At 30.4% G+C, this 18980-nt stretch overlaps 1 protein-coding gene across 1 annotated transcript in view; it reads right to left on the reverse strand.

Annotated features, from left to right (window-relative positions):
- LOC111033002 (neuroligin-4, X-linked-like) overlaps positions 1-18980 on the reverse strand; it is a 318532-nt gene that overhangs the window by 288408 nt on the left and 11144 nt on the right. The window contains exon 2 of the mRNA XM_022313528.1: positions 682-1264. Coding sequence (XP_022169220.1) covers positions 682-1093 — 412 coding nt within the window. The 5' untranslated portion in view covers positions 1094-1264. The remainder of the gene's footprint in view (positions 1-681; positions 1265-18980) is intronic.

Raw genomic sequence — 18980 nt, forward strand, 5'->3', positions numbered from 1 at the left:
TGTGTTCACCTAATATGGTACACTATGACGAGCCGCAAGTTAAGTCTGTCGATGTGCTTGGTCCGGGCCGGAGTTGGCAGAACTCAAAGAGAGTGGTTTAGTAAATCAATGCGTACTAAGAGTTGTGATAAACTAATTTTGGTTCTAAGCAGTATCGGAAAATATGACCGTTAAGTAATGAAAAACTTCATCCGTCTAGACAAACTAACCGCACAAGTTTAATTAGTTACCTAACGTAATCTAAGTACGGACCATTTATGATTAAAGTGTTTCTGTTTCGTTCCGCCAATAACGCAGATTCAGTGAAAAACAACCGAATAAAAACAGACGTTCACCAAATCGAATATTGTAATAATTTCCGAGTAACCATTTGGATCCACATATTATATTAAAAAAAAATATCTGAAATCGGTTTAGAAATCGAAACGCATTTTCAATCTGTTTACGAATTTTGTTCAAAAATCCTTCGGATACGGCTGATCCTCGGAGTCCGTTGGACATCGATCCCCGACTATCTACTCGACCAAAATAAAGTGAAAAATCCGAGGTTTGAAATACTGCACATCAAATCCGCTCAAGTCGAAATCGGCTACGCGAAATGGCCGTGACACACCCCCGACGAGGATGACCACTTATTTCGGAAATGCACTTTGGGGGGGGGGGGAGGGACAATGCACTTACCTTGGGCCGGCGCGTAGATGTTCAAGTACAGGCAGTCCTCGCTCTGGTTCTGCAGGTAGGGTAACAGCCGGCGCAGGTACTGCATGCGGCCGCGGGCCATCGTCTTCAGAGCGGCCGTCTCGTCGGACACGTTGGGCAGCCGCTGAGGGCACACCGGCCCGAACCGGTCGGCCACTTTGACGCCCGACCACAGCGAACCGGTGACCGGCGGCATGAACCGGAGCGAGCCGACCGGTGGCGAGGCGTACGGCACGCCACGGAACACCTCGACCGCGTCCAGCCGCCGGTTGTCGGGCGTCACGATCACTCCGCTCACGTCGCCGTACTTGGTGCGCACCACCCGGCTGGACGTGAGCGCGGCGCTGACGCCACCGAACACGAACGCCACCAGCAGCCACCACGGCGGCACCATGATCGCCGTCACCACCGCTGCCCGAGCGGCCGACGGCGACGGTGGCGGCGACAACGCTAACAGTAACGGTCACCCCTCACGACGCACATCGCATCGACTACCCTTCCGCCGACGCCGCCGCCGCCCCTCCGCTACTTCCGTCCAATAGTGCGAACCGCAAAGTCAATCCTCCTGTACAAACGAAGATAAAAACATTATTACAGTTGAAAAAATATGTTTTTGAAGTCAAGTACGTTGGGAAACGATATCCGGACGCGATAGTAGTTATGTAAATTAATTATTTTTTATAAAAATATACACTTGAACGAGTGTAGTAAACAGTATTTGTTGGATTCAATTCAGACAATTCAAAAGTTCTCGTAGGACTCAATTCAATTTTATGAACTCAATTTAATATTATCGCTTAGAACAGTGTTTCCCAAACTTTTTGCAATGGTGACCCATAAATATCTTTCTTGGGTACGCGACCCCCTACTAAAAAAAAAAAAATTAATAATGCCATAAATTAATACTATTTTTAATTTATCCATTTTATATTCTCACCGATAAGACAACAATTATTTGTTAAAATATTAATATATTAATATATATATATATATTTCCATAATCGTAATAAAATAATATAAAGATTACTAAAAATATGTCATACATTCTACAATATTAGTTGGACTTCACATTATTATTATACAATATAGAGGTATCAATTTACGGCTAAAAATAACAGCAATTGTAACCGTGAGTCGCGACCTATCAAAAAGATTTCGCGACCAATGGTTTGGGGAACGCTGGCTTAGAACATAGTCAGCTGCTCCACTAAAAGTTCTAGGAAAGCTTACTAGCTGTCATTATGTTGATGTTTAAATTATATGAATAAAATATTCTGTTTTGTTTTAAATTAACAAGTACCTAATGTGGTTTAACTTATTTATTAGCTATCATTCGCAATACTACTCAAGATTGCAACGAACACGCTACGTCGTTTAAATAATAACTGTGGTGCCGATTACGCGCATGATTACGTATTTCTGTTTGGTGATAAGGGTCCCTCGCCCCTTTCCCTTGAGGGTGAAAGAATAATCGCTAATTATTGCATGAGAAAATTATTATAGAAATGGTATGTATTTAGTATTACCTACTGATGTCGAGGACGCAAGACGCTATACTCCGAGAATAAACAAATAAAACACAAAACAAGTATCAATCTTGTGGTCATTGTATTATAAGACTGATGGTCACAAATCAAAATAATAATTGTGACGTGACAAGACTTTGATTTGGAGCTTCCCATTGCACAGTATCGTGTTTTCCAAATTATATGATATTATTCAAAGCCCACGGGAGACTAATTGTCTGTATTGATACTCCGTACACAATGTGATTTATATATTCATAACGACAATATTATTCCTTTTGCCGTTCGGTTTATTAATTGTTATTATTATTTCTATTGCTCGTCATCTAAATTATGTGACTAAAAGCTCGTTTCAATTTTGATTATATTGTACACTAAAAACTATTTATTTACTATATTTTGGAGACAAAAATACTTGTTATGAACATTGATATACTAATATCAAATCATCATTTATCAATACACAGCTTGGACATTATCATTATATTATTAGGTATACAGTGAAATCCAAAACAACACTTACAAAATAATATAACCATTATAACTTTAGAACTCATCTTTTTAAACTTTTTTTTTTTTGATTTTACTTTAGTTAAGCAATTGAACGGGGCAACCATAATTTTTTTCGGAATTATATTCAAAATATTGGAGTTATTTGTTTCTACCTACTTAGTGGTTTGTTAAAAATTCGTGAAAATAGGTCCTTCAAACAGTTCAAACAACTCCACTCTTCAAACTTTAAATAATGTATAGCTTTAAATATATTTGTTGAACGTTATACAAAGATAAATCATAATAAAAAACTGTATCTGAAATATATGAACTATTTTCAAATTGTTTTTTATACCAGTTTTCGTCGAATCTTAACCTTTAGATACCATACGACTTTACATCATAGTCAATAAAAAATCAAAATAATTAGTATTATCCACTTGAAAAAATTAGTCTATAATATTATATTATAAAGAGAGGAAAAAGCGCTGTTATTATTTTGTATGGCGTTTGAATAGCACCGAAAATTTTACAATTTATAGCGGTTATTTTACAATGAAGAGGTATAAAATGTATAAAGAATAATTAAAGGTAAAAGTCATAATAAAAAATACAAATATAAAATTAATATTAATATAGTAAAATAGAGAAATTATAGTTCTTTATTAATTTAATAATATTTTAGATATATGGTCTCTGTATGGTCATGTTGCAATATCAAGTCTATAGGTTCCTCACCCATTCCACCGGCTCATTCTAATCTTGAAGTAGAACGATTATATAGTTTTTATGATATTTAATTAAAAAAAAAAACAAACATTAAGTAAAAAATAATTGTTAAAAAAATGTTTATTTAATAATATGTCTATGTACATTATACTACATAAGTTTGTCGTTTATATACAAACTTTCTGGAATGGCTAAGTAATAACCAGCCACAGACCCAGCGGGCTAAAGGGCTTTACTCCCCCACCCCTTCTTCTACGTGTTTATATTATATTAAGCATTTATGAAATATATATATATTTATGTACACGACATATTACATTAATTGTATGCACAATGTACTTAAATTATTTATGGCATATTTTCTAAGAAAAAAAAGTGGACCATTAAGATTTCCAGATGCAGGCATGTAAATAACAATATTATTTAGCCACAAATGATTTTTCTTTATTTAAAATATTAATGCATTCTGATTAATAAGTAATAACATTTCAAAGAAAATTCATTTAAGTGATCAATTATTTATGCTAAATTCATTAAAAATGTACTTCTTATGAGTCGGTGAAAAGTCTTAAAACTTTAAAGCAAATGTAATCAAGGAACTCGTGTACTATAAATGTTTATTTAAGGTATGTACTTCTTGTATAGGCTTATTTGATAAGACATTTTATTGTTTGTATGTATCAAACGGTACGTCATAGAAAGATTTTAATTAGAAATGTAGCTAGAAAAAGATCTTATTTTTTTCTAAATCGTAGGTTAGGTAATTGGTTCATATTTGTTTTAGAACCTCAACCCTAACACAGTCGCGCAGTTCATTTAACAAAACTACAGTTCTCTTGGAAGTTTTGTACACACAAAATTATTTAATTTGGCGTCTAGTTCTAGACGCATTCGGGAGTAATGAAAAAGTTAAACTTTCGTGACATATTATTATATTGTAGCCTGTAGGTACCTCTACGTATGTTTCAGGGACATAGTTGTTTCAATACGGCCGTTCACGGAAACCGTCGCACAACGATGATAATTATGGGACAACGACCCGTGGCTTAACGCTACTCATGATAGATGTTTTAAAATACAGTAAGGACGTATTTCATATTTTCACAATCATTAAGACCATATTATTACGCGATACTCAGCTGTGCAGGTACCAGAGTTCAGCAAACACTCAAACGATCTGATTGCATATTTTTTAAAGCGACGTTACGCATACGAAAAATTTCGAAAGTAACCCGCAGAAATCGTCGTTGATAAAATAAAACAGTACGGTCAACAATAATCGCCGACCGGCACATGGACCTATATATAGTGCGTTTAATATATTATAATAATAATTATTATTATTATTATGACGATGACGAATCGCATTCGGTGACATACTTCTGATCGTTCGCGGCCGAATAACCTACACGGGCTCGTGATATAAAATCAAAAATCTCCGACGCGTATTCTACACACCATATAGTACAATAATATACTACCCTCGACTGATCGATCGTTCCGAGGCCGTGAATGGATGGACGTCAAATTTTTCGCTCCGTTGAAGGGTGGTAGGTCACAGGGATTTCCACTTCAAGAGTACACCTCCACCAAACCGTACTACCCCACCCATGTATAGTTCCAGATTTTGAGAAACGCATTTATAATATTATAATAGACAGGTGCACCGATTCTGTTGCACGGTGACTTGGATATAATTATAATTATAATTATTACTGTATATTTGACCTGCAAAGCGCCTGACGGGTGCTCACGATTGCCACTTACGTCGGATCTACGTCTGCAGGGTCGTAAGCATTTTGTCATTAGCAAATTTCTCACTATAATAATATTATAATATAATTATTAATTGCCTACATATCAACTGATACGGGTGTGATTCAATTAAAACAAGTGCCTCGAACGACATGTGTTGCTATCACATCATTTGGAATGGCAATAATAAAATGAAATAATATTTAACTATGAATATTGTATATCACTGAGTTTTCCCCATTTATTTTTCTTGTGATATATGACTATCATTGAACGGTGAACATAACTGAACGTGGATTAAGGCGTAACTGATATCAATTGTTCATTATTTAATATTATATATTAAGGTTCTAACTGTAGGAGTTTGTTTTTATTATTATTATTTTTCCATATTGTAATGTACTCGGTGATTCCTTGAAATCTAATTTAATACTACCTAAAATGTAATCTTTTGTGTAGTTTAATTTTACAAAATATTACGCTCATAATATTTTATTGGCCTATTACTATTTATTTTTCTCGTAATTTTGTAAAATATCAAGAAAAAAGGGTGGATACTGTCTTGTTGCAAGTTTATAACGTATTAATACTGCGTACCTACTCACAGAGTCTCAGTGTACGGTCATCAATGAATTGTATCAAATTAGATTTGAAAATAAATTATAATGTTATTTATGGACTATCGTAGACTCCAATGAAGATGAAAAGACAAATGGTATTTTTATTCATTATATGAAAGAACAATCATAAAGCTGAATATAATTTAAGGAAGTATTATTAATGACAACAAATATATTTTATAATTGAAAGCTTTCAATGCTGTTATATTATGTTTAAATTATACGACTTTAAAGAAAATACTCATGAATATCGTTGTATTAATAAATTAGCTACATTTTAAATGAAAAAAAAATAATTGTTTTAAGCGTTACAATTATCTACAATATTAGTAGCAATGTTAGTATAAATAATTTTAAATTTAAATTATAGTTTATCTTCAGTATAATACAACTTTGAATATGCTAAAAAAAATTCAACGTCAAATCATTTGACAATGATATAGGTAACAGGTTCTTACGACAGTAATATTAATCTAATAGCATCATAGTTTGGTATTTACAAGTTAGTTGGGGTTAAGTATTTTCTATTTATAGGTATAAAAATCAAAATTAAACTTTTGATTTTTCAACCACATAATTTTCAGAATTTGCGAATTTTAAAGTACCAACTAAGATCAAATTTTCTCTCAGGAACCACCCCTAAAGTTGAAAATCAAACATTTTTTACTACTTTTCGTGAACACGGTACAAGGATGAAAAATTTATTTTTTAAAATTGCTCAGAATCTAAAATAGGTACCTGCACAATTAATCATTGTGTAAATGTGTAATTATAACAGATATATTTTAGTATTTTGGCTTAAATATAAACCTACGTTAAAGCCATTCATGTAAAATGTTCTTTTATTCACAATTTCTAGTCGAACGTACTAAGTTAATACAAATATTATACCATAATTATTATGGTTTTCACACTTCTAGATCACCACACCATCTTTTAACCGGTAAAATTTTATTGTGATTTGTAAATTATACTTAACTTCTACCATTAAACAATTTCGGAGAAAAAATGTTATTGCACATTAGAACGACGTTAGTTTTATATACTTTTATGGGTTCCAAGTGTAAAATACTCTGTACACAGTACTCGACTATACATTCGCATTTTGCTTACCACTTTCCAACTGAATGGTTCGATTAGGTTAGGCATAGGATAGGATAATATGCTTTTTTCAACTTTTTTTGGTACCCATTCAATGCCACAGTCGACGCATCGTTGGCATCATCAAAATGGCTTTGGTGTCATATCGATGGTTCATCATTTTTCCAGTAATAGGATAACGTTTTTAAATGTATTGTAGACGACCAGGACCTGTCTCAATAATCTAAGTATATAATTGTTTAATTTTTTATTTTACGTGGGTATTTACTTTTTCAAGGAATGACGACGTTTACGACGCCTGTTCTCATCGTTCATAATAATATAGGTACCATATAATATTACAATACGATGTGATGTACTTAATAAAATATAACTTAATAATATAATTTTCCCTTTGTATTATAAATGTAATAACATTAGTAACGTAAAAACATTTATTTTAAAATACTTTTTGATGTATAAGCTATATTGTAAAATAGTACACTATTCCTGCAAAGTACATGGTAATTGAACAAATATAAAATTATTTTTATCACTCACTGGAATTTATTTTTCATTATAATTAAATGTATGATATTTTCTCTTTGTAATTCTCATTAGTAACATGATAAACCATTTAATTATTATATAAACAAAATTATAATAGGATTAAGTACATATTATTGACCATAGGTCGCCGGTGGTAGTTGGTCAGACTATATGAACGTATTTTTGACGAGGCGAGAGGCGACACGGGATTTTCCGTTACAATACTGCTGGAGCTCAACGTTCTAAAACTTAAAACTTTATAGATTGTTTTGGTAATTTAAAATATTAAAAATAATAACTAATAAGTCAATAAACCACTTAATTTCATAGAAGCTAAATAATGCTTTTCTCACATTAACATTGATGGGGTAGTTTAAATAAATGTTGTTTTTAACAAGATCTTAATGAGTTTATGACATTTCCATAAATATTTACTTTCTAATTTTTGGACACTTAACAACGCTTGACTTTTCTCTCGGTTTATATTAATTATTGAAGCAACTATTAAAAGACGTGTTCTTTTTTTGTGATAAAAAAATGTACATAAATAAATATGTGATCATAATATTTGTAAGCTATTATTAGGGCGTTAACACATTTCATATACTTATATTAAAAACCACTTTGTTTCTAAAATATATGGTCGAATAATTTTACTGATACCAAACAAATTATATTATATTATTAAATAAAATAATTTGTATTTAATAAAAACATCAAATTGAGAAGGGGTTTAAAATTGACATATCGATAGAAAATGTAAATATTTGGTCAGACCTGACATCCGATAACAATTATGATCTGTAAGAGGTTTGATCTTAACCTAACCGAACTTCAAATAAATACTAGTATATAGGTGTTTAAATAAAAATAATTTTCAAATTGTTGTAATTTTGATGGTTTTTATAAAAAATATGTACTTCAAAAGATAATGAAAATGTTTAGTATGATGTATCGATGTATGTTATGTACATGTGCTATGTGTACATGTTTTAGATATTTTTTATTGAAATATTAATGAATTATAATTATGAGGAGTCTTAAATTAAAAGTTCAATCATTTTTATTGGAAAAGGACACTTCAAATTCTAATAAGAACGTATTTCATACGTTGAAAATATATATAGGTTTTTTTCGAAATACAAAAAAAAAACAATTTCGTCGTAAACTAGTTCTGTGAACATGATCCCATTCCCCCATTTTTTTTTTGTTTTGTTTTTCTAGATGATTTAGAAAATAACTAGGGATTTTTTTATCCACCAAAATATCCAAAATTCCATTATATAACATGAACCACCCCGAAGTCGAAAAAATCTAATAACTTAAACTGCTCCAGAGGGTGGCGTCAGAGATGGAAAAAAAAATACAAAATACAAAAAACACACATTGTAAAACATTCATAGCTCCACAAAATTTAAAACGAAAATGAACATTCTTGGTCAATCATTTGATTTAATAAATAATATGTGTTATTTATCGTTTTGGTTTAAATCATTCATAGGTACTTTGGGTACCAAAAAAAATAGGCTTTTAAAACTTGACTTATAATTTTATGTTATTTCAGTGATCCAACTACCTCTAGGTCGTAATGTTATTCTAATTCTGAAGTGTCAAATACTTTATTAATTTACGTTGTCCGAATTGTAAGTAGACATACGCTTTATTTTTGATGAAAAGATGCACGAGCATGATTACCCATATTAACTTATCCAGAAGTACGATTTGAATGAAACAAAATCGTAGTGTTGTTTTCTGTGTCGTTTTTCATTTCAATGGGTTTTTTAAAATATTTCGTTGTATTTACCGTCGATTTTTTTTTTCATTAGTATACATCCCTATTACAACATTTATGTGAGTATACAATGAACTACAAAAAGTTGTATACTCCCTTAGTTTTGATAATGCGATGTATTCTAGCTATTTATATACAGGACATTTATATTTTTTTAAGTGAACCATGTTTTGTAGTTTTGCTGTTGTTGTTATGGTTTTTTTTTTTAAACTTTGGACAAAATGTTTCTTCATAGTAAAATGATCATAAAGATAACACGTTTTCTATTTTTTTCATTCATAAACAGTTTAAAAAGCTTGGTTTTCACATAGGAAACAGTAATAATATTTTAAATGAGAAATATTTATCAAAAATGTAGCCATGCATCATTATGATGAGTAAACCCGAGAAAAATAAAAATAATAAAATTATATATCCCATAGTTTATTACTTTTTTACTCTTATAATGCGCTTACTTATTCTAATTAATAAACCATTTGCATGATATTAGATGTATAGTTAATCAATATAGACATTTCCATAAACAAAATTCTCTTTGAAAAAGAATTTAAATTAAGTTTGAATAATTAAAAAAATCGAATTATAAGACGGTTCCAATAAATAAATAAGTGGTCAAATAATTATAAATTCAATTAGACAACGATTTTATTATAATAACAATTAGAACATATATACATTATACTTATGTAACTATAAACTGTCTAAAATAAAATTATAAACTTCCATATATTTTATAATGGATTACTGTTTTTTTATAAATAGTTATTAACTCTTTAAGATATCTAAGGACGTGTATTATTTTGTATTATCCTTACAATTTATGATAATGAACAATTATACTTATAATTATATACTACTAATTATAATAATCGAATTATACATCGTACAAATAACTAACCGCATTGTAATTTGTAAATATGTAACTGTATTTTAAATTTGTTGTATTATTTAATAACATATATTACTTAAGCTCCATCGGTTAATATTCTAAATAGTTTAATTTTTGAATGTCATATCAATTTATATCATAATATTATGTATTACTAATGGTCCCGTCACCTTAAGCAGAATTTTATTCAAGATCAAAAAAAAAAAAATCAAATTGAAATATTTAATATTCTGTATATTTATAGGTACCTATAATATCCTAAAACTGTTTTGACCAGTTGATTTGAAACAAAAATATTGGACCTAAAAATGTATACGTTCAAACAGGATTTTTTTAATTAACAATTATTTTAGGATATCTCAATCACATTAAATGATAACAAAAAAAAAATTGAAAATTCAACATGCTTCTTCATTGAATTAATTATAGGTAGGTACATTTTTTAATCAGAAGAACAGCCGCATAACATGTGCCAATTAATATGGACAAACAATACGATAATTCAATTACATCGATGCCACGCTGTGTAGGTAGTTGGTCAATATTAACAGGATTTAAAAAACATGTAGTAGTGACGACTAAAGTTTAAAGCACGAAATTTAAAATATTATTTACTGATTAACGTATACCATCATACGATGGCACGTATATGTATACAATGTTGATACAACATTAACTTTATATTATATAACATTATAAATTCAAACTGTTCATACTATATAAAAGCGTATAATTTATTTACATTTACTATTAAGTATTAACTGTTGCTACTACGTGAAATTGCGGAGATGTAAACCAAGTTGTGAACGAGAGGGACCAAAACGAAAGAGTGCCGACGTTCATGAATTTCAAACGAGACGCTTTAGAGGTAAAAAAATAATATTGAAAAATGTTAAATTTAATTACGCACAATGTTCGTAATTACAAACTTACGTTAATGCGTTTTCCTCGCACTACAACTCGATTTCATTAGTCGGATTCTCGGATTGATATTATGTAACGTTAGTGAAAATAATTAACGTTTTAAACATTATTGAATTTGGTAGAAATAATTTATGTGGTTTAATAATTTGTAAAGGATTCCGGATCACTGAAACGTATTCTAATTTATATTAAACGGGCAATAAGCCATAAGGTGCTTTCAAAACGAAATCGATTCAAAATCGTCGAATATACATCTGTAACAATATATTATGCACAACAACTGGACGAGAACAATATTGTAGATAGGTAGGCAATGTCTATACACTTCACTCACGGTTCGCTGTACAAAACGTCGAAACGATAATGTAGTACGTCGTGTGACGTCAAACAGTCATAAATAATATTGAACGATGATGATAATACTCTTAACAAAAACTTCCGTTGATTTGGTTTACCTTCAACTAAACGATACCGTGGTTGAGTGGTCCCGACCGCGAACGCTATAATGTTAATGGTGCACGAACATTGGACACCGAGTGACCACGTGTTAACTGCTATAATAATTGTCTGTACATATATTAGTGAGCCGAATTTGAGAATTCGTATTATTATGTAGGTGTAAAACAAAAATATGCATTTACAGACTACCTCAGGAAATGTATAGCTGAGCTACTGTTTGGATCCTATAACAGTCATAATATTATTACGATTGTGTGAATCGGGAATTTTGCACACTTTAAACGATGAAAAGGTTGTTGTTTTTAATTGGACAGTAGAAATTATTTTTTACTTAAAATTTAGATACCTATGTTAAGACTACTGTCTGCTGTCTCCTTATATTATGATTTTATATAAAACTGGTAAAATTTCGATTTTGCATGTCGTTTTATATTATATCAATCAATTACTGATTTTATTTTTCCCTCAAACACTCACTGAGTGATTATTTAATTATTGCCAGGCAACTGGGAAAGGTGGCACGAAACTAAATAGATACGTCAGCATAGTCTCCGTCATCTCTTCCGGTTCACAATTTTAACCGCAGTACATAATTAAATAACTAAAAGGTAAACATTCAACTAACGTACTTAAAAAAAGTTTCATTTTTAAAATTGAACTGAAAAAAACATGAATTGACATTTTAAACATATTTTCCGGTGCATGATGCAAGAGTGCATGAAATAATTTTCCTTAAAACATAATAACACAACTTTGTTGTTATTCGTTTAGTAATTGTATTTTTGGTACAGTTTCCACTACTTAGGTTATTAGCTCACAACAAAATACAATAATATGAGCTATATACATAAGCAATTACTTCAATTTTTTTTCAATTTACTAAGACTCAGTTGTACTTATCAAAAAGTTTTAGAAATATGGTAGCAATAATTTTGTTGCTGGTAAAATAAGACTTTCATAATAAAAAAAATGTAAGTGATGATAAGTTACAATTACGTAAATTGGTACAACACATATATTTTATAATCTGTTAATAATCCTCTTGGTTGGCTTCATTCAGGTTAACATACACAATTAAAAATTATTATTTTAAATTCAAAAAATTCTCCACATTAAAACTATGACAAGTGTTAACAAAATAAACTAATTATTTTGTCAAGCTCGTATGAGCATCTGAGAATAGACTAAACGTGTATTTCTATTTTTATTGAAAAAAAAAATCCGTTCACTTTTATGTGGTTTGCTGGTGTCTATATTATTTATTTTGAAATATTCAAACATTTTTTGATAACAACTACTTCTATTAGGTCCTTTTGCTAAATTAAAAAATACCTGTTTTCTGTATAACGTTCGGCAGAAGAATACAAACAATTCTCTTCAATTTTAGTATTCAAAGATTTGGAAATAAAACGAACAAAGTCAACTTCTTCCAAATACGAAATACTCTTATAGCAACTGCGATAATTTGAACAAAATTTAAAAGGACGCGTTAATGCATATTGACATTTGCCGAATAAGAGCATAGCAACATCACCCAGACCAGGTGAAAGAATATTTTTTCAAGTGATGAGAAAATTGAAAAACCATTAATTAAATTTGATAAAAACTCGAGAAAGACAAGTCAAATACAGTGTTTGAACATTTTCATTATAATGTATCAAAATAATTAAAGTTACTACCTAGGAGTATTAAAAGTACATTTGCTTGAGAGTAAAAATACATTTTCTTTAAGTAAAATATTTATGTGTTTTTGTAAGTGAAAACATTTAATTTATATACAATATATTATATAGCATATCGTACGAACACGAATCCAAACATGTATGTTTTTCTTCTATAATATACTTTTTATTGCCATATGAGTTGGACAATTGACCAAAAGTAGCAACATTTTAAAACCATAGACTAGATACGTATTAAATAGTTTGATTCAATAACAAGGATGTTGAGTTAAAATAATTAAATGTTTTGTTTCCAAAAATACGATTTCTTTATTTTATTATTTTTAGACGACAAAAATCGAGTTTTTCAATCACTGCGTATCCATTTGGCTAGATTTTAAATTGATTTAAAAATGTATTCTGTGCACTGTGTTAAACATCCTATTCGACCATTTGTACTCAGCTGTAGAAAAAAATCACGGATTACAGTTTGCCAAGAGAAGCTAATATTTATTTTTTCTTTTCATCTCTCAGTCTTTCTTCACTTAGCCGTCTCTTTTGTGCTCTCCCGTGCCTTTCTATCTATGAATCGCTCTCTCTCCCTCTCTTTCTTTCGCCTATAACAAAATTATTGAACTAGTTAAAGTCAAACACATAAGTGTTTTTTTCTTTTTATATAAGAAAATTATATTACCTTAAATAATTAGTGATTTTTTGACTAATATCAAACTAAAATTATCATAGGAGAAAATTATCTTTACTTCTAGAAGGCAACTTATATTTGCATGCAAGATATTAATATTATTTTTTTCACATGTATGAATACCTGTGAGTTATACCCTGTAGAAAAGTCTTAACCATTCAGTCTATGAGTCTGTAAATTTAAAATGGACATTATTTTGTACTGAAACGGAACGATATTTCGTTCCTCATATAAAGTGGTATGCTAAGTATAAATCTACACTATCACTGTTCTGAATTTAAAATTTAACCTCCCCAACCTATTTTTGATTTTAAAATACTGAAATTCTTATATATTTTACACGTTGCAGATAATGTATAGTTAAAACAAATAAATTTAAGTATGGGCAATATGTGACAGTCATCCTAAGCATCAATGACGAATTAAAATCTATCTTCAACTATCTTATCCGATATAATCGATCAATATTGGTGTACTTACTATTTCACTAAATAAATGCATATGTACTCTCACTAAACAACAGCGGTATAAAACGTTTCGAATGTGAAACAGTTACCTACTATATGAATATGCATGTGAAAGTTACGCAATATGATAGAACGATCGTTCAATATGACATTCATAAAGGACCTTCAATCTTCATATTACCTGTTCCTATTAGAGCCTTTAAATTGGACCGTTTGAAATTCGCTCGAGTTTATAATTTATAATATTATCCATTAGAGTTTTAATTCAAACAAATATGGTGGTTTATCTCACCATATCAAAACTAATCGCTTTTCCAATATCGAAATCATAAAATATTTTTGGCTGCAATATATCTGAATAATGAATTAAGTATATGATTTAATTTAATGACAATATAGAAAAATGCAAAATCAATAACAAAAAACTATGCAATTCAGTATCAAAGAATTCGTATCAAATTACAAGATCCATCCCCAAATATTGTGCCAAAAGATCAAAAAGTCATGGCGATATTTCATCAGTTACATAATATCTTTCATGGAGTATTGGAGTTTACATTAACTCGTCAAACGTACTTCATATTATATTATTATCTTGAGCGCGAGGTTGTTTTAGAAACGTTTTAAAATTGTTTCGACTGAGTTTACCTGACTTGGGTGCCAATTGATATTTACCCTAATCTATTGTAATTTATAAACCATACTGCAGTAAGGACAGGAAAAGAGGTTCACTTTTGATATTATTAAAAGTGTAAATCGTTGACCTTTTCAGCAATACGTAAGATATTTTATTATAAATTATTATATAATATCATCTAGTCCACCATATGTATGTTATTACACTATAACCTTTCACCCACTCACGAGGCCACCCACAAAGCACCCAACAGTTTTTTTAGTATACATGTACTTTATTGTACTCGTATTATCAGTGGCGGCGGGATATAATACTATTTGAAGCAATTGCTTTATAGCTTCATAGCTTCAACATAGTAAATTATCATTTTGATGTAATAATGTGGATGTTTGGTGTTAAAAATTTTAAAAATGTACAATTTGCTTCAAAGACTCAAACATTTTGCGCCGCCACTGCGTATTATTATTTTTTTTTAAATTGATTTAAACGAGTATGCGTAGTTATATCCGATCGAGTGTACGCGGAACGCCACTCGATTTCGCCACTTATTTACGATCGGTAGTTGTGTAAACTAGCTTTTACACGTAAGTTATCTCCGCACATCGGTGCCCGATAGTTCAATAAGGGGTAGTGTCGGCTAGGGAGGGTGGTTTTCGAACTGGGCAACGGGACCAAAACTTTACATTATCGCGTAGCTTAAAAGTTTTCCCGAACGTCCGGTGTCCAATTGAGTTGTGAGCAAAATCCGAAGGAAACTGCAAGAATATACCATGCGCACTTGATAGCCCCCCCCCCCCCACCGGTGGTCAGACATTTCAGCGCTCGGGGAAAAGAGTTCAGGTCGAGTGTAGGCCATACTTTGTCAAACTCACGGAAAAATACAAATCGAATGTAACATAATGTTTCATTATAGTCGTCGTCCGCCGGATAGAGATGACAACTACATTATTGTGCTGCATCCTAGCTGAAATGCATGCACTTGAAGGGCTATAAAAGGTTTGACTCTGATCATATGCCTCCTCTTTCAAGGTTAGGTTAAAAAACATACGTTGTGTGACTGCAGGTTGTAAAGAATAGTATAGCATAAATGTAATGGTTAACTCAAAGACAGCAAAGCATTATACGAGATTATCCATCGAAAGAAAAATTACGTTACTGTGGTCGTTTTGACTATCGAACTATCGTAAGGTAATTTTGTATTGATTATAACGTAAGTTGTATGTCCATTGATTGTGACTATAATATTATTTCTCCATTCTCGAGACACCATCGAAATTTTCTTATATGAATGCATCAGGTACAATCGTTCAATTTACGATGTAGTTACAAAACTTGCCAATCTCTGGTTTATACTTGTGTGATATAACTAACAATTAGACTATTTATATATATAAATGCATAATTAAAATGCATTATTCCAAATGTATGTCTGCATTTACATCAATGCCTACCGTTGTAGTAGCGTAGTGTACCTTTAAGAATGTTGTGGTATTCATATATTTATCCCTATATTATATACAATGTAAATGCATTATTATACTGTTTCATACTTACATGTTTTATTGTAAAACATTTAAATTTATCTATACATGGAAATACAATTACGATGATTAATTTATTTTTGTATCTAATAGAGAAATTATATCAGCTGTCTTCGAGTTCAGTACTTACAAACAGAATTGTTGTGTTTATTATTTTTATAGCTCAAGTTTAGAGGGACGTATAATGTATAAATTTATTAAGTGATTAATCATATTCAATCCAAACACTATAGTTTAAATTTAAATATCAAATACGTTTAAAGTGCTTGTTCACAATTTTCCAAATATGCAATTTTGGTCAACCAGATGTCAAACATTGGAACAGCTGTTTTAAAATAACCATTTCACATCTAAATCTAATATAATATTTTAAAAACCTTTTGTGATTGAAAATTCAAAATTGTTTAGTCTTATTTTGAGAGTCTAGCAAGAGAAACATATTATTTTACAATGTTATGTTTTTTTTTTTTAAAGGCAATGAAATTGCTGTAAGTAGTTCTGCAAATAATAAATTGAACACGAATTGAACTTTACAAAGGTTAATTTTTTTTGTAAATAATTAAAAAAAGTAAATTAAACTTCGAAGAAATGCAATGAACATGTTCATAAGCTTACAATTTCTGTAAAGAAATACTACTTATAGTACTGCAACGCTTTTCATCTTTACTCATTTTTCAATCAAAAATACATTATTGTGGTAAACATACCTAATCGTTTCCATGGTAAAAATTATATTTTTGAGTTTCAAAACATAAATATTCTGCGAATGGTATGAAAACGAAAATCATATTAATTTTTTTTTTTTCGTTTTGATACATTTAAGAAATAATATTTAATCTTTATTTTTTCATAAATAATTCACCAAAAGAAGATGGCAAATAATCATTATATTGAAAAATATTTCAGAAAAATGTTAACTTTCATAAATAGGAATCAAATGGAAAAATAAAAATAATTATTCAAATCAAAATATTGTGACGCAATATTTGTGTGAGATTCCCAATGACCTATAAATTTTAAATCATCAAAAAATCATCGCGTTGGTTAAACGATTCTAATCAGGGAAAAAAACTCAAAGGCCGAAAAGGTCAACATTTTTTGAAAATATATGAATTTATTTTAATAAATTGCTTCAGAAAAAAATGTCAATTTCCATGATTTTCTCAAAAAGTATATTTTAAAAATGATCAGTTTCTCAGTTCCATTTCTGTATGCATTAAATGTCCTATATTAAGAATATCTACTTATTAGTCATTGAATAAATTATATGAGTTGAGTCAATCCCAGTAGCTTCAACACAGAAATTGTAAATGTCATGATCGGACAAACAGAATTTTATAATATACTATAATACTATAATTGCATTTTCATGTAAAAAAAAAACTATATTATTTACATATCGAAACTTTGTCGTATAAAAGTTATTATAGTATTTTTATACATAAGGTTGTCTATAAAATTCCTTTTTGTTTATTTTTCAATTAAAAGTATTGGGATTAATAGACTTGAGAGGATGCCACACCGATATGACCAATATCTACCTCTCGCACAACTGGCGATGGAGTGGCAAAATCCTGCTCAATGAAGCAAATAATATAATGAGCTATAAAATTAGAACTCTCCTTTCAATAATACAATTTTGAATTTCGACGTGCACAAAATCGATTTTACTTCAACTGACAGGCTACTTGAACGTGAATAAATATTTAAAATATAATAGGCAGCAAGAATCATGAATAAAATCACCAAATAACAATTTGTTTTGAATAAATTATATTACATTGACTCTTCTGGTTATTGTGTAGGTACCAATGATGAAAAAATTATTCATCAGTTGTTAAGAGTAATAAATAACTCAAAATGTATCATTCGGCACTAACATCATTAACATTATCACTAATAATTGTGGTTCAAAGTAAATTGCAAGCATCCAATCAGTGTTTAATAAAGTCTCGAAATACACATAATTAAATGTAATTAACTTTGACCATTTGGGGGTAAACTAAACTCTGTGTAAAATATTGTTTTTGAATCAAAAAACTAACATATTTTAAATTTCAGAATTTAAATTGTAAAAAATAAATTATGGAAATAATACTGACCTGCACCGAGGTATTTTTATCACGTTTATTGTATACCTTTTAGTCATGTGAATTTTAAAAATTCTACAAAATTTAATAACAATATTATACTTTTGAAACTGTTAATTAGTTTATTAATATTCAAAATAAATTCGTTTAGATTTAGCTGCCCCTGCACCTGGAAATAACGGCGTAATAATTTATTTTTGGGGGATGAGGTGACCGAGTGGTCTGACGCGTCCGCTGCGACGCAGCCGGTCGCGGTTCGATCCTCGGCTACCGGGCGGCATTTTTCTCCGGACAAGTCGCGGTGACCGGAGAACAAGTGCTGCCATCCCCCACCCCCGGGGCATGGCAGAAACCTACGGGTGCCCCA

The sequence above is a fragment of the Myzus persicae genome, unplaced genomic scaffold (genome assembly GCF_001856785.1).
Source record: "Myzus persicae strain clone G006 unplaced genomic scaffold, MPER_G0061.0, whole genome shotgun sequence".
NCBI lineage: Eukaryota > Metazoa > Arthropoda > Insecta > Hemiptera > Aphididae > Myzus > Myzus persicae.